Genomic DNA, 22271 nt, shown 5'->3' with positions numbered 1-22271 from the left:
AAAATCCCACTACAATGAGGTGGGAAACTTAAGAAGGACAACAGCTTTTGCAGCCAAGTATGCCAGGACGTCACCTCCAACTGCTGCACACAGCGCGGGGCAGAGTCCTTGCTCAGCAGCTCTTTGTTTTATTCACTGCCTTCAACTCCACCCCTCCCTTTTAGCAGAGCGCTATGCAAGCAGACGCTGGTGTTTACACTTAATTCCTCCCAGTGAACGCACACGCAGCTCTGTCCTTTTCCAGCAGTGCTTGACAGCTGAGCATCGAGAGGCGACATGCATTCCTGCCTTTCACCTGCCGCCTGCCCAGCACGATCGGACACACGGATCCGAATCTCAGTTCCGTAAGGAATACTCACGTGCATGGGCTAAGCTGAGAGCCCAGAGCCTCAGGTAGGATGCAGTGTTTGAAATGCACCCCAGGCAATATTCAATGGTGTGGATAGCCTGGTACACCACAGTATCGCCGAAGTCAAACTGCAAAGAGAACACAGAAAACGGAGAGCTGCGAGCCTTGCAAGCACCAGGGTTGGCTGACCGGGGAAAACAAGCACGCTACCTGGTGCTATTACCAAGGACATCATGTTTGAAGTTAGACACTGATACTGTCTTCTCCTGGCTTAGCATGTCAGTTTTATAAATGACAAATGAATTCTCTTGTCTTGCTAGCTTTTGTAGAACGACAGTTCACTTCTGCAGGTTGAATATTATTGTTTTCACATTCTAGCATATGAAAGTACAATATTTCAAATTCAGCTATGGACTTTGCCAGGAAAAGACTGTTCAGCCACAAGATGGTATTCATACGAGTCCACCGGTAATCTGTATGTACCACTACAAAAAAGGAGACAGTATTCCAAGTCGATACTGTGTTTGTACCTTTGCTACAGGATCAGCAAGAGCACTTTGCAAGATATGAACTTGCCCTTTTTGAGAGCAAAAATAACACATAAAGCAATCTTGAAAAAGTCACATCTGTGCACTGTTCATTGGCAAAGTCTCTGTGTCTTGGTAATTTTTTTAAATAATAAAAGAAGAACTTATAAGGAAGCCTGCCATGTAGGACAGTTTCTTATTTTGCAGCTTGGGAAAGCATTCCCTACGTTTTGGATTTAATCCATGCTTCAGAAACTGCTCATATTTAAGTGAACACGATGTTTTAAATACATCAAGTGACTAATGCTCCAAGCATGCACAGAAAGCTATTTATATTCTTATTTCTCCCCTTGTATATCCAGGGCAATAAATATTTCAAACAATTAAGTTAAATTAGCTCTCAAAAGCCTAATTCTTTCTCCACGGAACGTGAACTGCAGAGCTCTCTAATAAAGCCTGCCCCAGCAAACAGCACCACCTCCCAGCACACACGGCAAGTCAGCGTGCAGCAAATGGAATGTGACAAATATTTAAACAATGACATTTTACAGCCATGTGCAACTGCTGGAGAGAGTTGCCGCTATGCTAGGGAGCGGGAGAATCAGCAGGATTGCTATGGCACAATATTTGTAGTTTTACACGTTTTCTACAGGTTTAGTGATATATAGAATTAAGAGGTACACCAGCGCGCTGTTTCCGCCCCCCTCAATTCTAGATGGACCTATGGAGAACAGATCCCTCAGCAAGGCCACTTCCAGCTCAATTTATACCAGCATCATCGTTATGAAGCTACTCTAATTTCACAGAATTGTTATTTTTTCGTAATAAAATCAGTTACCCCATAGTGCTGAAACCTACAATCAATCCTGTATAAGTATTCCTAAAAAACAATTTCTTTAATACTCACACTTGTTACAAGCGTTAATGAATGAGCAGTTTCTCAGAACAGAGCTTCTCTTTTACAGAAAGACACTGGTTAGTTAAGTTGTTGAACGGTATGAAACTGGACTGGTTTTGCTGTATTTGCTGACTGGCGCAACCAGTATCATCCTTAAAATTGCAGATAATTTGAGAAAAAGTATCTTTAAACAGTTTGTTGCAGTGCAGAATTACCAAAGACACAACATAAGGCAAACGAGACTTCTTCTTCAGAAGTTTAATAGCAAAAACTTTGCAGTTTCAGACTTCTAGCTTAAAGGTTTTCCAGGTAAACTAAGCAAGATCTGCAGACAGGGGATAAGACAAACAAGCCATATAGATGAAGTAATTAAAGGGCATGTATGTATGGAGAATTAAAAATGGCCCGTAACACGTAAATAGCTAGATCTTTTGGAAAACAAGATGTTGTGACATAACATGTTTAATTCAGTATGTGTTTTACACCAATGGGAAATGGTCCAGATACACATGAACGCAAAGCTGGCTGTAGTCTTACCACCTCATCCTCTGTAGGCTTGAAAACATAAGTTTATGTTTAGTGCGGTGTCTCGATCACAACATTAATCATGAACACATTCAATAATTTCCTCCTAAACATGACAGTAAAGCAGTAACATATCACATGCACTACAGAGGCAAGATATCGCTGGAGAACTGTTAAGAGGCATCAGGATACTCCCAAACTACGTGAGATCGACTCCTTTTTCTTCTCTACCCGAGGCAAGCCAAAGCAATTGATATTGCCCCCAACAGCCAAAATGCATACGTAAACAAGATTTCACTGCTGCAGAAGTATGGCCCCTGGATTTTCGCTGCCACGGGCGAAGCACGCAGCACAACTGCACTGCACTTCAGCCAGAGCATGAACTGCGTCTGCCACCCGGGAGCACTGTGCAACTCTCATTGTGCAGCCCCTAGGATGACGGTTCCTCGTGAGGGGGACAAACAGAGCCACATTTCCCTTTATATGCAAACTAAACTGCTTTTTCTGGAGCCCTGGGATGACCAAGTGATAGTCTGTATGAAAACTGCTATGAAAACACTTAACTGAAAATGTTGCTATGTGGTTTTAAACAGCTTGGAAATCAGTAAATACAATCAAAAAGCTAGCAGAATACGCTACCGCGTGCATTGCCCTGAGAGGGAGGATGGTCAGGTGCTTACCTCTTCCCCCTCCTCGGAGTGGGTGGACAACTGGTCATGTTGAATGATCTCAGCATCCTCCTCAGTTGGTCCATTGCCCACCCGGATCCCACCAAAGTTGTGCGTTCCCTAACACATGCAGAAAAAGAAAGAGCAAAGTGTTGTTTGTGTTTTGCTGCAAGAGCGCATGTTTCTTATGACTCCGTGTGCAGCAGCAGCTCACAGAAGAAAACAAAATATTAAGGCCCAGGTTAAGCCAGCTGTACAATTCTATTTCCCAGCTTGGATGGGAAAGATGCTGATTCCTGCTAGGGCTGGGGAAAAAAAAGTCTGGCTGAATGAATACTTGATGCATTTCTACAAAGTAACTGCAGCCCTAAGTAAAATAAAACGCACATCTCTCAAGAGGACATTTGCTGGCACTGGCGTGCAATAGACCCAACGTTTTGCCCAGCAGCTGTTGGACAAGCACTGAAACACCACTGCTGTTGTGAATGAAACAAGTCACAAGTGGCCACTCGCAGCAGAAAGGACTGACACAAATATACACGCACACACTTGCTCCCCACCAGTGTCAGGCATACTGACACCACACGTGGGAAATCAGACTTTCCCTTACTTGGAAATGCTACGTGGTGCAAGCAGTTCCTTTTTTAGACATTTGTTCTGACATTCAACATCTGACCCTCTGCTGTAACTCCTTTCACTCCAAACAGAAAATAACCTACAAATCGAGTTAAAGCTTTGAAAGAGCCAGGAGCTCTTCTCACTTGACAACTCTAATCATTGCACAGTTAACATCTGATTTATGGCACACTTCCTCCTCCGTACCATCTTACCACCAAGAAAGGACGCACAAACCTGTTGATCATCCGACAGCACCCTCACGCAGAGCTTATATGCCTCAAGAACGAAGGCCTAACGTGGACATCACTGCCTTTGGATTTCTGCTCAGCAAGCGGCACTGTGCCCTGTACAGCAGGATTTCTATCTCCCTCCAGATGCTCCGAAGACAGAAAATGCTCATGACTGATCTAAAAGACTATAAATTAAGACCTGCAAGTCCAACCCACCTAGAGAGGCAAACTGAAACGCCACAAATGGGAAGAAAAGCTCTGCATTCAGCTTTAGCACGGCACTGGGGTCATCTGTGACACGGAGCGTGAACGGACTAACTCGACACACTAAGACTTCGGAAGTTTCGGGATGACTGGGCACACCAAGGAGGCTTAAGATCCCGTGACCTGTCTGTTCATCTCTCTGGCATATCAGTGGAACGGCTGCTCGATGTTCTTTTAATTGATTTGTTCTTAAAAGCCTACTTTTATTTTAGGCTGAACTATAAATTTGCCCAAAATGCCAGATGTGAAATAAAGATTTTGTCTGGTTTTTAAAAACAAATTACGTAGGTGTTTATGCTCTGAAAATAGAAATCAAACAAAAAAATAAATTTGCAAGTAAGACAATGCTTTTATTAGGATTTTCAGCACCTTTGAAACACTACAAGTTACTGATGTACCAGTATTCTATTTATATATTTCTAGCCTGTGTGAATTTGCACTTCTGCAGCTCTTCCCTCGCACTCGACTTGTATCTGTTCTCTGTAAAGTGTCCAATCTAAACATGGCTCTAACAGTATAATGTAATTGTTTACATTATACTTCTAACCGCACCTCATACAAAGACCTTCCCTCACAGCTTCTTCTATTGAGATGCACTTAATACGCTGGATGGATTACGCACAAAAGATCCATTTAAATTTCTGACATTTCTGTGAGGCTATTTAAAATGTCATGATAGAAACACTGGCCGACAGCTAAAAAGTGCCTCAAAGTACCTTTGACACGCAGAGCGCACGATGTGCTTCACGTAGTTTGTGAGATTTACGCTTCCTAGTTAGACAGGCAGCATTCACAACTGAAAACAAGGTGAAATATGCAGTACTGGGGAAGGGACCAAGTTCCGGGAGCTGCTGCAAGCTTCACTCTGCCAGAAAGCTTTGGCAGTAAAGGGCCGTCTATAGGTTTGGACACAAATAAGTAGAAAAAACTGCTACCGAGAGGCTTATTTGTGCACAACTATCTTATAATAGTTTCAAGTCAAAGTGTCTACAAGGGCACGGGTGTCAAAAATCCAGCAACTACTGAGATGAAGTTGTTGGGAGGCCATCACACAAACACGATGTTTGGGAACACATAATGCAAACAGAAATGCTTCACTGAGAAAAATCCTAATCTATCTTAAACAAATACGCAAGAAAAGGAAAAAAGGGGAACTTAACCTGGGGGGATGAGGTAGCAAGGTATTCTTGTGCTGCTCTGCAGGTTTTGATCTCAGCAGCACTCCTGCAAAGAAGTGTCTCTGCATTCTGTGCACACATAACTATTATCCTTCAGCCTGGTAGTTCTTCCAGAATGTATCAGTTTTGCTGAACTTTGCTCTTTCCAAGAGAAAGTATTTTTCACCCTAAAGGTGCAGTTGTCATTCGCTTATGAAATTCAGATACATTCCATGCTCTCTTGATCATTAGATAGAAAGCCAACTTCCATCTTTAAATCCATCAGGTGATTTTTAAATCCACTCACTGTTGCAGCCGCTGCTGCCTCTAGTGCCTGCTCGTTCGGGACTGTGCTGACTTGGGCCTCCACGGGTTGCCCTTCCTGATAGTGAATGGAAGAAAAGAAAGGGAGGAGGAAGAAAACAAAAAGAGAAAGGGAGACGAATGGAGGGGACATGGGAGGATGAAAGATGGTCAGAGAAGGGAGAGGGAGTGTCTTTAACTGAACTGATCTTTGACTCACTTAACATCCTAAAAGCTGTCTGCCATACATGCAGGGAGAATTTTCAAGTATCCTCAGTGCACGTGTGCCAGGTTCCTGCACGTTATATAAAGATACTTTACAATACAGTTGGAAACCTAGAGAGTACCCCAGAAGACAACCTCTCACAAAATGACTGCATAAGTCTATTTTTTTTCCTTTTAATCGTTATTTTTTACCATCCAAACTGCTTTAACAAAGATGGCTGATAAGTCTGCCAGCCAATTAAGCTTACATCTCTGCTTTTACATTGTCAGCCTAGCGAAGGCACAGAAGTGCATCCAGCAACTAGTAAGACAGTGTTCCTAAACCAGCTGACAAAGCTCAAGCCAGATACATTGCTTTTATCGTGACCAATATACGGCGTTTTTAAAAGCAGATTTGATGCTGGATCCAGATCTGAGAAGCAGGCAGGCAATACTTTGTCTCCAGTAAAACCCACCTGCCTTCATACCTAGAAACATGCAAAAACATTTTACAGGTCACAGTGCAGTGTGAGCCTACGTATCCAAGATCAAGACGGAGAACACAGCTTTTCAACTGGAATTAGTTTTCATATTGAAACATAAAAGATAGTCACCCACCAAGTGCTTTCTCCTCAAATACTGATGGCGAAGGACCAGGGGTTTAGCTACCAGCATCCACGGCACACACAGTAACGCCACCACCACGAGGAAACACTGGAGCCCTTGCTGTAAAAGAAACAAGTCTCAGATGATTTAGTGGCAGCCCACGCTCAAACACACACACACACAAAACCAAGTGAGAGCTCTTATGGAGCACTGAACGACTGAATTCCCAGAGTATGTGGACGCTTCACACTCTCTCTCTCTTCCTGGAACAGCATGATGTGCTGTACCTAACACCTGCTTGCAGCTGCCCCATCTGACAGTACACAGCACGTAATGCTGATACTGATTTAGATTAAGGAAAAATCCAAAAGATTCTGCAGGGAATGACAGTTTGGCAGAGGACTGATAGCATGGGGATGAAATGCCGTTAGTGTCTTAGAGGCACTGCACTGCAGAGGCAGGACAATGTTCCTAATCACCTCCCACTATTAGTCTGGATCCAAATGTTCCGGAGCCACAAGTGACTGATGTTCAGACTGATACAAATTCCCGGTATAGGGATTATTCCTTTCTTTGTCAACAATACATAGCGTCAGGCTTTGGAAATGATGCCACATTTCCTCTATCACAGAGAAAAATAGTTTCACACTTGATTTCACAATTATTATAAGGTCAATGAAAGACTAATATCATGAAGGATCTCTGATGTTATTGTAGCAAGAGCACGCACCTGCCCTTTATAAAGCATCTTATTACTTGTATCACCATAGGAGAAGAGAAACATGTTGATAAAGTGTATTAAAAGGCTTGGTGCATCCTTTGATGTGTGAGCATCGTAGGCTGTCCATTTGTAGAAAATGAGAATAACAAGGTATCCAAACAGTGATGACATGAAAATCATTTCTGGAATAAATCCAAGGTATATGTTCAGTGGCTTCTTAAAATAGCTACAGGGAAAAAAAAGAAAAACAAAAAAGAAAGAGTTCTTTGGAACAAAACTGCAGGGGCTCAGCATTTCAATAATAGCTGGGACTTAAATACTACTTCACATGCAGAGTTCTACATATGCAGGCAGAAACAACTGTACTACACCCTTCGATCAGAAGTTAAAGTCTTGAGAGGCTCCTGATCTTAAACTAATACACGCATTACACCCAGAGAAGTTCCGCCCCATGAGACAAACAGAACAAAGCGCTTACATGTGGTTGAGAAGACTCAACGTGACACCGAAGAGCATGTGGATAATGCCAAGAATCACAGACATTTTCATCTTAAACGAATTGAGGAAGGCCAGCTTATTGCTGGCAATATTCCAAATCTGTGAAAAACAACACGGAGTCAGCCAAACACCGAGTAAAAGAAAAACAGAGGAGAATGAAAATGTTCACTTTAAGCTAAACAGTATTAACCATCCAGGAAGCCTTAGGCTGTAAGAGTAGGCTTTTTTTAAAGAAGTGTTTGTCACACAGATATCTTTGGGGGAAATGAGCAGACAACCTTTTTCTGCATGGAACACCATCTTACAGCAACTGATCCCCCCATCTGAGCAGGAATCAGACCTTGCTTGTTTTTATGGTAGGCAAAATTTACAGGAAAAAGGGGGCTGTATCCTCGACAGAAAAAAATATGATTTTCCATTTAAATGAACAACTACACATCGTTCTGATTTTCTGTACTTCTCCTTTAATGTGGAACACACCAAGTTTTGTTTCAAATATCCTAAGCAGTGTTAGGAGCAGTGTTATTGATGTAGGCAGATACAAAATGACAGATAACTCAGAAACTTAGGTTTCCGAGACTGACAGAAGAAAAAAAAAAAAAAAAAAAAAAAGAGATAAATAACTTTCCTCAAGGTAAAAAAGGAACTTCATAAAGTGATTTGCAAGTCTAACAAGATTTGATTAAAAAGCTGCAGCTTAGAAAGGATGAGAAAGAAACCTTTAATGCACCTGAGACCAAGTCTCTCTGTCCCAAATCTAGCATCTCAATAGGAACAGAATTAATTTTATTGTTCGGGAGCATTTCCAACATTGATAAACAGTTTGCTAAGGGAATAGCTCAGGTGTGGAAATCTTTCACAATGAACTGGACAGGCACTTTTCTTTCTGTTGAGACAGAGGACGTTCTTAAAGGGCAGTAGAGGAAGGAAAAGCTCTTACGGGGTCAATGCCAAAGGGGTAGGGTCCACCGAACACCCCTGGAATAGCAGGGTTCAGCTGAAGCAGAGGAGTAGTCTCAAGCAAGGCATCTCTGTTTGGGTATAAGTAGATTACACAAACATTAACACAAGCAACACTGTCCTCTTCCTGTAAGAACTACCAACATTCTTCCCTTGTGAGAGCAAGGAATATCTCGAATTGAGATAACTTTAAGGTTCCTGTGTCGTCCTAGAGATTTTCCAAACGAAAACTAAACCTGTCTCTTGACCTGTCACTCAGTGTCACAAGGGAGAAAGATGCAGAGGACAGTAATCCTGCTATGTCTATGAGGAGAAGGGTGCTAAACTGCATCTTTACAAGTTTTCTGGAGGAAAAAAAAAAAAAAAAGCTGGTTTGAAACTTGATAGATATGACATTTACACCTCTCTTCCAATTCTACTTGAGCCTGAGTTCAGAAGTTTTTTTCTTCCGGAGCTGGGAGGACAATGGGGAAAGATAAGTCACCGGCTTATCACTGTCACTCTTTATCTAGTTACTAACTGTTTACTCACGACCAATTGCCTTTTGAAAACATGGGCCGGACACTCCATGATGAACCGAACATATTAAGAGACTTGGAGAAGCAGTCATTGTAGATGAGGCCTGTGTAAGTGGAGAACAGTCCCATCAGCAGAATGATGTAGCGACCACTAAAAACCATGTTGAACATCTAGTACAAAAAAAACAAAAACCAAAAAGGAACAAATAAAGTCCATGAGAACAGGGAAGGTCTCTCAAAGATGAAACAGTAAAATCAGTCAGTTGCAGGACAAACAGTATTGGCCATACGGACTAAAAAGCCCAAAGTCTCTATTTCCCCACGGCAGGGATTAAGGGCACTGCAGAACAGAATCTGAACACAGAGGATAAACAGGCAGTGTGACTGTCCACAGAGAATCTGGGATTCGCTGAGGAGGATGAATTGCACTCCACACGGTGATGCAAACCCCCAGCTGGCAGCGCTAGTTTGGAACTAGGCAGTGCAGACCCTGTCCAGCTGTCTCCACGCTCTATCAATGTATCTTAACTCTGGTTCACCTCCTGTCAACCTATGCCGTGAGCAAGTGAAATCCACTTAGATCAGCAAATAGGAAGAATCTTGGAGATATGATATACACATACAGAAATTAGTTTTGCAGTGACTGAACCCCTTTATGATCCAACCATGTTTTGGGTGATTTGTTTACAACAGCTTATCTACACTTGATAAACAATTTCCTTCAAACAACTGAAAGGAATAATTTCCTGTGAACATCTGAAAGGAAAGCCAAAGGAATTCACTGCTGTTATGAAATGACAGTGGTGGTCTACAAGCTTCTCTCTCTGTCTTGCACTTTACAAATTTCAAACGTGAAGAGAAATGGGCATTTTCAACTCAAGGGGGGGAAGGATGTGAGTAAACGAAGCTGCAACTTTTTGTTTTAAATGCAAAGCTCAGCATGACCTGCCACTTTACCTCATTGTCACTCTTCTGTGACAGAATACGACTTTCCCTAAGCACCATCCAGACAGCAATCAGAGTCATCAGGATTCCGTGGCCAAAATCTCCAAACATCACAGCAAACAGAAACGGGAAGGTAATGATCGTATATGGTGCTGTAAGAGAAAAGATGACACCCCTAGTGCACTGTGTTAGAGTAAGCCCAGATTTACCACAGCACAATTTATGCAATTTAGCAATATAATTCCCAAGCTTCTCCTCTGCTTCTGAAAGGTGTTAAGTATTCTATTAGAGATTTTCACACAGGACAGACAATACAGAGAAACACCATGACTAAAAAATTGACATAGATGTCTTGGACTTTTATAAGTATGAATTTACCTGGATTTATCTCCCGATATGTTCCAATGCCATAAGCATCAACAATGTTTTGAAAGCCAGAAGTAAACTTGTTAGTTTTGTTGTATGTTGGTGGGGTCTGGTTGGTTTGCATCCTGTTTAAAATAGATGGGACAGTGGATCCGCTGTGCTCCTGTTTAAAAAAAAAAAAAAAAAAAAAAATTAGATCAGCCACCCTCAGAGCACTGGAGTACAGAGTACAACACTACTTTCTCATTAGCATTTGGAAAACTACAAGCTTGCATTTCTGTAGTGTGCTTGCACAATGAGAAATATAGTTGAGCAGCTGAGGAAGGTTGCCAAGTTTCCACTGCTCTCCACTTTGTATAGCAGGAGGAGAAGCACTTATAGTAAGGATGAACAGTGTCTGATTAGGACAGACAAGAAAACTCATGCAAGAGTTTGTTTGCTTTTTAAAACAGCAAGTGAAAGGACTTCCAGACACCCAACTATTCTGATCAGAGGGCAAGCTTGCAAATGTCTTGGATGGGTCCTTTCACTAAGTCCACTATATATCCAAACAGCAGGACTACAAAGCACAGCCAGGTTAACTAAACGTACCAAAGGACTCAAACACAGGACTTAAAAGCTTTACACAATGTATTCGTTACAAAGTTTATCTATAAGCCACAATTCCTGCATGGTAAATAAGCTGTCCTCTGCAAGGACTCATTCAAACAGCCCAAAGGGATGGTTTTCAGAGACTCGCAGTTCGGAAAAATCAATTAATCCATGCTGCGTTTGCCGACAGTGGCTAGTCTGCTCGAACAGCATCAGACAGGAGCAGTAGAGCGGTTACTCACAGTCCCTCTCCTGAGAGCAAACTGGATAGAATCAAGGTCAGCAACAGGACACCAGACTTCAGCAATCAAGCACTTCTGTGTCACATCAATATTGCACAGATTCAGGGTATGGTAGATGGCCTTCATCTTGCGTACTTTGATGAACCAGACACGGATATTTTTAGCGGCTGCCTGCAAAACCCTTTGGCGATGATCCTCTGTTTGGTTCAGCACCTTTCATGGAGAAGTAGGATAAAGATGAGGCAAAATCATTGACCAAAACTCGAAGCATGCAGAAGTGCACAGTGAAATCGGGCTGACCAGCAAGACAGCCTTACCCCCCTGAGGATGGATGGATGAGCCCTCTCCCCCATCCCATGCCCAAGACTGCCACATCCCTGCAATATATGCTTTAGTTTTTTAGCAGAACTAATTAATATGGAGGTTTTTAAGGTTTCTTTCCAGAGATTCTTTTTGACCACTTTCCTCCTCCAACTCCAAGGTCAGTGGATATTTCAAACAATGAACTGTTCAGAGATTACACTTTTTCCCCCACCCAAGTTAAAAGAGCAGAGAAGAGTTCTACAAGTGAGGTGTATGTTGCCTTGAGAAAACACACAAAGATTACTACAAAAGACTTTTTTACTGAAGGGAAAAAGGAGAAAGTGTTTTCTACTGAGGGTGTTTTCCAACTGGAACATATCTAATTCATGCCAAGTCAGATTTCCAGACTGGAAAGTCTTAGACTCAAGGGAAAGTGAGGGCACAGGGCACATGCAGCTTTGAATCCTACTAGATAAATTGCTTCTGAGTTCTTGTCTACTTTAAAATTGCTAAACAGCGGCACTACGCAACTCCCAGCTTGAAACAGTTTCTGTATCAAATAAGCAGTTCAGATTCAACCGATTTTCCTTTTAGTTTCTGAACCTTTCCTATTTTTTTGTCTCAAATCCTCTAAATTTTTCTGCATTATAACATACTGCCTTTCTTTCCTTGAAGCAAGCATCAAATATTTCAGAGCTGGCACCAGTAGATTTGTGTGCTGATTACTTTTTACCAACACTCAGGCTGCTGCACAAGAGATTAGTTGTAAAGCAGAAGCTCTTCAGGACAGCACAACATGAAAATATGAAGACAGGCAGAAAAAAGAATAGCTAAGTTAAAGTTAGCATCGTTATCTCAACTTGGAAATAAGTTTAAATGTTTTCAAAGTTCTTGCAGATGAAGCAGGCAATTATACAAGCATGCTTTCAGAGCTGGAAAACACAATATCTCCTTACACATGCATATTCCTCTCTGCTCTCTGGCATGCAGTTCTCTATCGATGCTGTACTTACACGTACATAATTAACTGCTTAGCCCTCCAGAAAGATCAAACCACCCCACCACCCTAAACCCTGACAAATAAAACAACGGAGCAGTCTCCAAACATCTTTCTTGCAGTGCTGAGCTGCTGGTCTCAAGCTACCTGGAGCTGAAAATAGGCCATCTAATAGGGCCAAAAATTCTCCTGTTTTGACAGGATCCAAAGATGTTTTCAACTCTATTACTAAAGAAAAAAGGAAAAAGGGCATTGACCCTGGTTATTTTACCATCTGAAGATCATCAATTCTGGTATTGACACCAGAAGCCATTTCCTTCCGCTCCTGTGGTGTTTCTGGGCATGGGTAGAGGGAGGCACGGAATCTGAAAGACATGCAAGCCACCTTAGTAACAAAGATGGAGAGAAGATAAACCAGTCAGGGAAATAGATGGCTGAACACAGAAATAAAGCAAGAAGCGCCTTAAGAGAAGTTTCTGATCAGCAAAGACTGCCAAGCAGAGTTTCAGTCTTTAAATTAAATGGGTACAGAAGCTTGCTTTAGGCCAAAACAGAAGCTGAATGCTTAAGAAAATGGAAATGGGAGAAAACCCTCTGTTCCCTGTACTGACAGTGTCTCAAAGGTGCTGAAGTTGATTAGCCATCCCAGTTCAGGGTGCTGCTATCATGCTAACGCAGCCGCTGCTAGCAGCGGGCACTGTTGGTCTCCCCTGTGAGAATATCGCCTGCTGACATCCCACTAAGCCTGTCCAAGAGTTCAACACTTGAACTCCCTTGTTTTCAGGCATTCTCTAGCAAAGTAGTCATCTACTTTGAGCATTACAGGCTTGGGGAGTGGCTAGTTTGACTGTAAAATATGTCTCAGCTCCTTATGATACGTTTTATTTGCTGTCAAAATATGTGCTCCTACAGTCACTGTGAAATAAGGAGTTAAAAAATATCGATATTAACTCATGTCAATGTGTTTCACATATTTGAGAGCTGCCCAGCTGTAAGACTTTCATACCCTTCACATATCTTCTTGACTCTGTTCTTCAGCTGGTCACCTTGGAAAAAGATGATAAACACAGACTTGTGCACATAATCCCCCTAGAACAGAAGAAAGAATGCACTGTAATAGCTCAGCTATTTACAGAAATTAGCAATTTACAACAGAGGCTTAGTTTTCCTTCCTCTGAATCTGTACATATAGAGCTCATATCTGCACAGTGAGTCAAGAATGTACCTTAACAACACTGAAACAGCCACAAGGAAAGCAATGTTCTCTGCCTCAGTATACAATACCTCTACTGTACTTGTGTTTACTGAAGCAAAATGTTCTAGATTATCTATTACCTATTCTAGGCAATGCAATAAACAGGAAAACCTGGGAAGACCTCCAAAAGTAGAGAGATGCAATGAAATACTTATCAGCACTTATTGCAGCCAGTTCACCTATAGAATCAAGCAAAAAGCTAAAGAATGAATGAAAATAAGATGAAACTGAGTTTAACAACTTTGACTCTCCAGGGAGGCCAATGCCACATTCTTTGTACAGCTGTTTTTGTGTTGGTAGCCGGGTCCCCTTTCCTGCATTTGTTGACAAGTTATTGTTCTACCTTACTTAGGAAATTTTAACGTAACATTTCAAGAATGATTACATTAGGTGTAACCTCAATTTAAGGAAGCGTTGCACAATAAGAACAAAGTCTCTCCTAGCAGACAGATAATTCAACAGGTCAGCTACCAGCAGCTGGTGGGACAAGCCAGCCTTACATGAGAAACAAAGGGGCAGTGACTGAATTTCAGCTCATCTCTCTGTTAGCAAATTACGAAAAATGAAAAGTCCACGTTCAGAGTGAATGAGCTGCAGATGTTACACTGTGAGTGTCCTTTCAAAGAGGATTACTACTTATTCAGAACTGCATACAGGAGTCACGCTTGTAGTTTGTGCCAGAGAAGCAGCTATGCCCTGCTGCAGCCCAAATTCTGAGTTGTTTTTTCTCCTTTTAACAGCATTCACCATGCATCCTGCTATTTTTGTTTTCATAAAACAGGAAAGCATTTGTCACTAAAGCCTCAAAGGCCGCAAGTAGGTACTGTGAGGGGACACAACACAAACGTTTGACTGCACGGAGCTCATTGAGGGATAAAGGCTTAGATCTATAAAGAAAATCCTTTTACACATTTGACACTTTTGCTGCCATAAACAAGAGTTCCTTTTACCGTTACAGGATCCTCCAGAGGGTTTTCAATTTCTGCTTGACGCAGGAATACGTTCCCTCGGCACACTCGCCACAGCATGCGCTCAAACATGGGGATTCGCTCACGGTTGATCACACCAGCCACAAACCTGTGAAGGTGACAGCATAAACGTAAGTTCTACGCCTAAAAGAACACATAGCCTAACGCCCGAACCGCTGACGGCAACTGGAGTTTAGCATCAGATTGAAAGCTACAAAAATCTTATTTTTAAATTAGTTCTTTAAGCAAAGTGGAAGATCCTCTAAATATATAGAGATAAAAACACAACAAAACCAACTGCACTACAGCAGCATCTATGCCTTTTAACAGAATGAAATCAATCGTCTATTAAAAAAAAAAAAATTCCCTGGTTAAAGGAGAAACAAATGCATTTAGGCATACAGTTTCTATGTCTGCTAGTCTTCATTTCAATAGGTTCCAGGTACGTCACATGGGAAGGATTATAGCAGTCACAGCTACCACGGGCTACGTTCAGAAGACTGATTCAAACCCCTACACCCAGATGAAGAATTACACACGTACAAAGACGGCCTGGAAGCAGCTAATGAAGACTATATAGAACTATACGGATTTTTTTGAGTATTACGTGCCCACAACAGTTATGAGTTTCAACAAAGCTATGAGAGCTCAGAATGTCTGAAAAAGCAACCAGACAAGATTTACAAAGAACAAACTAGTAATTTTTTTTTTGTGCAAAGCACGATACGACCTGGGAAGTTAATGTACCCAGGACAAAACCAAAGACAATGGCTAGTTTTATATCAGCCTTCATCTGTCTGTCTGGTAAGTTCCACAAATTGTTGCAGATGCCGTAGGATGAACATAAGCCAGAAAACCCTAACACAGGACAGAGAAAGCACAAATTGCCATTACCCAAGTCGGAGCGGGGCACCTCTTCCCATCTCGCTTGGTTCCAGGAGTGAAGAGGATTCCTCCAACAGGTCTGGATCCGCCATCTGCTGATGATGCAATTCAGCCTGAATTCACAAATCAATTAATATCTAATGAAACTAGTTAGTGGCATGCAGGGAACGAGGAACCAGGAGATAGTTTGGGGAGACAAAAAAAAGAAAAAAAAAAAGAAAAAAGAAAAGAAAAAAGAAAGAATGAACATAAGACAGCAGGAAGAGGAGCTAGATGATAGAAGAGACAGCAAGAATCACACAAGGAAGGAAAACAAGAGGAAAAGTGGAATGGCTCAGCAAAGCTTCCCTACAAGAAAAGTCTGAAGATTGCTGCAACAGAACAAAGGGGCTGTGGTATATATAAGTCTGAAGAAAGGCAGAATTCAAAAAAATTTATCATTTTAAATACAAGTCATGTTCCCAAGAACCATCTTTTAATGGTGCAAAACAGAATGACGCACCTTACTCTCATGTTTCCCTAGATCTTAAATGGAAAAAAACATGAAGGTAGATGCTGACTCCCTCTTGCGCTCATGCAATTCCTGTATTAATGAAGATGCAAAAGGTATTTACTAAGAGGTGCCTGGGAAACTGTACTTGCAAGTAACATAGCCTGGGAGTCTTGTTCTACAGAAATGGGAAGAGCAATGCTCTGGTCAGTCTCCCACAGACAGTTTAACTGACCTTAGGGCAGCCTGCAACTTCACAAGGCTGTACCCTACAACCAGTTCTGCAAGCCCTGCGTATCCTATACGTGACAGCCTTCCGCCGTACTCTGAAGCAAAGGCAATGCCTCATTCATTTTGGCATTAGGTGATGATAGTTTGACTGATTCCATGTTACTTGCCACGTCAGCATAGTCTCAGGGTCAGAGCTGGTAACAAAACCTGGAAGTACTGGATGTTAATTTTCTTTACTGGCTTTACAAAGTTCTCCCTCCAGGAAAAACATACAATCCATCCAGCTTAAAAACATGCTTACTGATTAAATCTATTCATTCTTCAAGGTATTTATCCTTATTCACTATACGTATTATCACCACATGCACAAGAGGCATTGCTTAAGGCAGTATGATGATCTTGCTCACTTTTTGACTAGCCAGGCATTAAAATAGGACACTGGTTTATATTGTCCTTCACTGCAGCTAATCTGCAGGCTAAAATTCTTGGGAATATAGCTTGTAAGTGTCAGCAATTCAAGTCAGGAAGGATGCTCAAGTCACATCCTCTTGTGCCATCATCTTCATACTTCGTTCAACCCCGTGTCACAGTTATTTCTACCTCTGCAGCTTATATAATGAAATGACGAAAATTACAGTTCCTTAGCACAAATAGAGGGCCAAATTCTACCCTCTGTGGTACGCAGGCAGTCTTCCCCACAGAGCTATCAAGGGAACTTGCTAAAATACACTGGAAGGTAGAGTTTGACCCTAGAACACTTAAAACGCATGCACACATACAGCGCAGCCTTGCAAAAGTCTATAGCAAATTTAATGACTCAGCCATGGTTTCTTTGTGCAATAATTGCATCATAATTTTAGCGAAAAACTCTACGACATTTTACTTGCACTTCAAATAAAAGCATTTACAATATAGAAGAAAAGTTTTTGCAAGGCTGACATCAAATGCAGATCAATCGCTTGGACACACACTTGCTTTAGCTTAGAGATGTTACAAAAGTAAGGGAGCCCTTAAATTAATCTGGAAAGCCAACACGAAGAATTTCTGATCCTTTCAACTTTAAGGCAACTTGTTGCAACATCAAAAACAGAATGAAAATTTTGCTTCATAGAGAACACAACCAAAAGGAGGAAGTTTGGTACCCCAAAACAAAACATACAGACCAAACATACCAGTGATTATTTGGTATCTAGATTTCAGGACGTTGAAAAACAGTAAGATAAGGTTACAATTTTAAGAGGCTTGTATTGTATTTATCAGTCATCAAAATACTTTCTGGGATAATTTTTGTGAGGTGCACCACATTTTAGCATAAGAAACATAAAAAAAGGACAGCACATGTGAAAACTTGGGATCTGCTTCACTTGAGAGAGTAATTCTTATAAATGCTTAATATTATCCCTGACCCTCTCGGGGCTACGTCCTTTATTCAGGACACTGTATAAAACAAAGACAAGTCCTGCTTAGAGAGGTTGAAATTACAAAACAAAGCAGCTTAGAATAAATTTGGATTAGACCAGTTTTACTAAACAAGAACTTTCTTACCCAAGGATTATTTTGCATAACAAAACCTTATGTTTTTAAATGCATCTCTCAAGCGCTTTGATTTGATGATCACACCCTTCCTAGAAAGGGAATGGCACAACAACATCAGCTCTGGTTCAGGAAGGATAATTAAAGCAATGTTATAAGATTTAACAGAAATAAAAAACTGAGAGACTATGTGGAAATGAAAGAGCTTTCCAGCTACAATGCAGAAAAGCAAGACTCTAGGAAATTTACTTTTAGTAAGAGTTTTCACCAGCAGTGAGTAAACCATCATAGTTATTGTGAAGTGCTTTTTACTACATCAGATCATTCAGGATTGGAAAAACCCAAGCATTTGCACATCAGGAATTAGAACGCGCACCTTTCATTATTAAACATTTTTAAATTGCTTACTGTTCACCCAGATCAACACCTTTAATCTCAAGGCCTGAAAGAAAGGTTCAGGTTCCCTACTCTTGATTACAGTTCCGCTCTGGAATGGCTCTGGATGCTACACACAAGGCCATACAATTCAAGCCCCTTCCAGTTCACGAACAGAACAAAAATCAATTCTCACAAGAACTAAAAGGGATTCGTTTCACCATCAAACTTATTAACCCAGAGCCCAGACAGGAATGGCAGATGCAAAACAAACAGAAAAAAGCAGATGGTGAGAAGAGTTAGAGGAAAGAGAGACAGGGGACTGCATGCCATTAACCATTACTTTTCCAGTCTTCTTTTGCGCTCACACTCTAGGCAAAACTTTGAGAGAAATCTCTCCAGCTCATACTGTTCTTCATAAGCAAAGACAAGAAGACTGAGAAAAGGAGCATAATCATCAACATGGTATGTTGAAACAAGAAATGGCTGCTTTGACTCGAACGGTCACATGAAGAACATGTGAAAACATTTTGCCATCCTCCCTCCCCTGGTGCACGCACTCCGGAGCACAGAGCAAATGCTCAGTGTGAAGAGCTTTGGATAGGAAGCCATTTCTTGTGCAACTTATTACTATGAATAACACAATCTTAATTACAAGTTATTGAAGTCTTCAAGTGTTGAAGGTACTGTGCAAAAGACAGCACGAGGAAAAGAAGCATCCACCACTTTGGGATAATAAGTAGACTGCACAAGGCTCAGAAGTCCTGGGCTACCTGGGACCTCTCACCCAGCTGTTTGCTGCTTACAGTGTGAACTGAAACAGTTTTACGTTTTTAAGGCTTACGTTTTACTGAACTTCACACATGAGCGGTTCAGCTTGCTTCTACATAGAGCAGTACATTTCATTTGTTGTACTTTGGTTTATTATCACAGAAAACAGTTATCAACAGGAGCAGGAACAGATCTAAACTTTCTGTGGCCAGTTCATTTAAGTCTGACATGAGTTCCCTTTTGTGGGTGATCTGATACAGACTGTTTAGAAAATTGATTTTGATCTTTAAATTTAGTTTGACCATACTGTACTTGAAGAAAAGCAGTAGGCAGCTCTCACTAGAGAGGACAGTAATTAATAAAAAAGCACACAGCACTTGCTGTACTTGGTTCTACTCAATACTGAGCCGGCAGTGATACCTTAACGCAGCTAAATAATAGATTATCAGGTTAATGCTGTTTGTCCAAGACGACACTTGTTAGTGAACACTCAACACTCGAAGACAAGGTTTTTTTGTACCGAAACCAACCCCATGACCAATCAACTGATCACACTAGCAGCAGTATCTATGTCAGCAGTGACTAAGACTTGTGTTGGCACGGGAACAACCTCAATGCCTGAACAGGCAGCATCCTGTGCCAAAAACCAAAAAAATTAACTGTTAGATAAACGGCCTGAAGTTTGCAGGAGCCCAGCTCTACTTGTTCACAGGCTCTGTAAATACCAGAAGCCATATTCATTAAGAACTCTTTGATCAAATCCTTGGATTAGAGGAAACAGGACACGTACTCAGCAAAACCAAGTCCTTACCATTCTAACAAACATACAGGAGTGCTTTGAGAAAACTCCCTAGACTTTGAGATATTTAAGCTTTACAACGAAGCATTGCCTTCTCCCATGCAGGCTTTATGTCTGTGTCACGAATGACATCAGGGAAGCTCTTCTCAGGCCCAGTGAAAGAGTTGCCAGGTTCTGGCCTAACTTACCTCTGAAAACTTCAGGGTTTGATCAAAGGCTCAAATAAATAATAATAAATAAATAATCTATTACTTCAGTGGACTTTGTATTATGGCCCTAACGAGTAATCTCTATATAACATGTCAAAGGCTGAAGAGAAATCAAGCTTGGCATTCACGCCTCGCTTACAGAGAGGAATTACCATTTATCTGCATAGGTACCAAAGAAACTCTTACTCACTGAAGACAGTGCTCACTGTAGCACCAAATTTCTGGTCTGCTGATGTGCTTTAAAAACTACTAGTATCTTAATTATTTTACACAACTTTTAAACAAACCATTGCTTAACTAAAACAACCCCCAAACAACATCATAAGAGGTAAATCATGGGTAGCTATGCGTACTGCATGAAAAATGGAAAATCATTTGAGAAGCTTTCTTAAACAAAGCATAAAAATGACCCTGCTGTCCAAAACAGCAATTAAAAATATATTTGAGAATAAAAATGGTAATCTGTGGGAGAAGAACCAGCTCCCCAAGTGTTAACCCGCCCCCGGTATTCTGACCTCATCAAAAAATTGCTGAGTTTTACGCAGTATAAATTTTAATTCTGTCAGCTCCAAGAAGTTTCTCTTCAGAGCTTCCTGGTTTGTGTTGATTTCTTTAAGCTCATTTTCAATTTTCTCAAAGTTTGCCTGCAAGATGTGAAAAGGAGAAAGAAAAAGGACTTAAAGCAATTCTGTAAATAAGTGCTGTTAAGTCTATTAAAAGAAGAAAGTAGGCAAGATGCTTTACATCCCCGCGCAATTTGCATGCAATTACAGATGCGTCTCCAGTCTATGGTACGCAGATCCAGATTTGTGACATTCTTTTCAGGCAACTTGAAACCTTTCATGCTCAGCCCGTCTTTTATAGACTGGATTCATACAGTGGTCTTCAAATCATTAAAAACCTTCATAAACTTTAACACAGACCCACCATAAACCAGGCAGTTCCAGCAGTGTTTGATTCATTTAAATGGGTGAATTTCCTTTTAAGTACTTTCACTTCTAACTGTATTGGGATAAATGCACAAGCAAAACAATGCTCGTCAATCAAAATCAAAGTGACGTGAGCTAAACTGACGTGAGCTAGCATTTCAAGTGACAGCGGGAGGACTATCATTAATGCACCCCTGACTCTGAACTCAGTTGGTATCTACCAGTGAGATGATTTCCCCTGGTTTCCTCTAGAGTCAAATACTAGTTGAGTCTTAACACACATCCTTACCTCCAAGTCAATCATGTCACGTGGAAAAGGCACCTCCGGGTTTTCACCAGTGTCCATGATAGGAATATTTGCCTTTTTAATCTCCTTTTCAACAAACCCTGGAGAGACAGCATTGTTAATGGTAATTAAAAAGATACTTCAATGTCAAACCATCACCGTAACCTCCACCTAGCCCGACTGGCAGCTGTGAACTCTTTTACCTCCTATTCCAAGACCCTCTTACTCGGTTAAAGCTAGCTTTCAAGCAGAAGAGAATCGCCGGAGGCAGGCTGAGTGGCTGGTACACAGAAGAAAGGCAGCCTTCTCCCCTCCAGCCAGCACTTTGTTTTCTAACGCTGCCTTACAGGTTTAGCCTGCATTGGTTTTTCGTTCAGTGAAAGCTGCAGCCTTAGAGCCGGATCAAACCCCAGCGAGAAACGTACTTAGCTTTCGGTCCATTTCTTCGCACCTCCTGACTTCATTAACGAATTTACGCTGGAACACGTTCACGTCCGGGTTCAGCTGCAGAGACACACACGTTTCCTCAGGGACACCCCCCACCGCGGCGGAAGGCAACGGGGCCCGAACCACCCCGGGAGCGAGGGACGGGGGTCCCCGGCCCCCCCCACCCCCGAGGCCTTTTTTCCGGCGGCACCCGCCGCGGCGGGCACGGACACGGACACGGGGGTACCGGCGGCTGCAGTGCCGTTCCCGGCGCCCCGGGTGTTGCCCGCAGGGGCGGCGGGTACTCACGTCGCGGAACTGGACCTTCCCCAGCTCGCCCAGCTCGCTGACACAGCAGTACGCGGCCTCGGACTGGAGAAAGAGCTGGGCCAGGGTCATCTCCTCGCTGCGGAACAGCTCCCCCATGGCGGCGCCGGCTCCGCCGCGGTCTCTGAGGAGAAGGGCCGTAAGGACGGAGCCCGGCCGGCCGCGGGATCGGGACGGAGCAGGCGTCGGCCGGGCCGCAGGGGCCTCCCCGCCGCTCCCTCACAGTCCCGGGCCCGGCCCCAGCAGCCAGGGGGGAGGGCGGCCTGCACGGTAGGCCCGGCTCGGCTCGGCTCCACT

General features: G+C 42.2%; 1 protein-coding gene across 7 annotated transcripts in view; it reads right to left on the bottom strand.

Annotated features, from left to right (window-relative positions):
* The window catches only part of ATP6V0A1 (ATPase H+ transporting V0 subunit a1), a 30323-nt gene that overhangs the window by 7861 nt on the left and 191 nt on the right, over positions 1–22271 (bottom strand). Inside the window, exons 2-21 of one of the 7 annotated variants that reach the window (XM_054801380.1) lie at positions 21957–22098; positions 21647–21725; positions 21225–21322; positions 20522–20650; positions 15608–15711; positions 14696–14822; positions 13497–13579; positions 12762–12855; positions 11191–11403; positions 10370–10520; positions 10004–10143; positions 9060–9217; positions 8509–8599; positions 7549–7667; positions 7080–7296; positions 6362–6469; positions 5544–5618; positions 2980–3087; positions 2312–2329; positions 360–477 (exon numbers count right to left, since the gene is read on the bottom strand). In XM_054801380.1, the coding sequence (XP_054657355.1) occupies positions 360–477; positions 2312–2329; positions 2980–3087; positions 5544–5618; positions 6362–6469; positions 7080–7296; positions 7549–7667; positions 8509–8599; positions 9060–9217; positions 10004–10143; positions 10370–10520; positions 11191–11403; positions 12762–12855; positions 13497–13579; positions 14696–14822; positions 15608–15711; positions 20522–20650; positions 21225–21322; positions 21647–21725; positions 21957–22073 (2347 nt within the window). In that variant the 5' untranslated portion in view covers positions 22074–22098. The remainder of the gene's footprint in view (positions 1–359; positions 478–2311; positions 2330–2979; positions 3088–5543; positions 5619–6361; positions 6470–7079; positions 7297–7548; positions 7668–8508; positions 8600–9059; positions 9218–10003; positions 10144–10369; positions 10521–11190; positions 11404–12761; positions 12856–13496; positions 13580–14695; positions 14823–15607; positions 15712–20521; positions 20651–21224; positions 21323–21646; positions 21726–21956; positions 22099–22271) is intronic. The other 6 variants (XM_054801382.1, XM_054801385.1, XM_054801381.1 and 3 more) reach the window with 6 other exon arrangements.

The sequence above is a fragment of the Grus americana genome, chromosome 22, assembly GCF_028858705.1.
Source record: "Grus americana isolate bGruAme1 chromosome 22, bGruAme1.mat, whole genome shotgun sequence".
In the NCBI taxonomy this organism is placed as follows: domain Eukaryota; kingdom Metazoa; phylum Chordata; class Aves; order Gruiformes; family Gruidae; genus Grus; species Grus americana.
The sequence above is the reverse complement of the archived record's forward strand: the minus strand, read 5'-3'. Positions and strand labels throughout refer to the sequence as shown.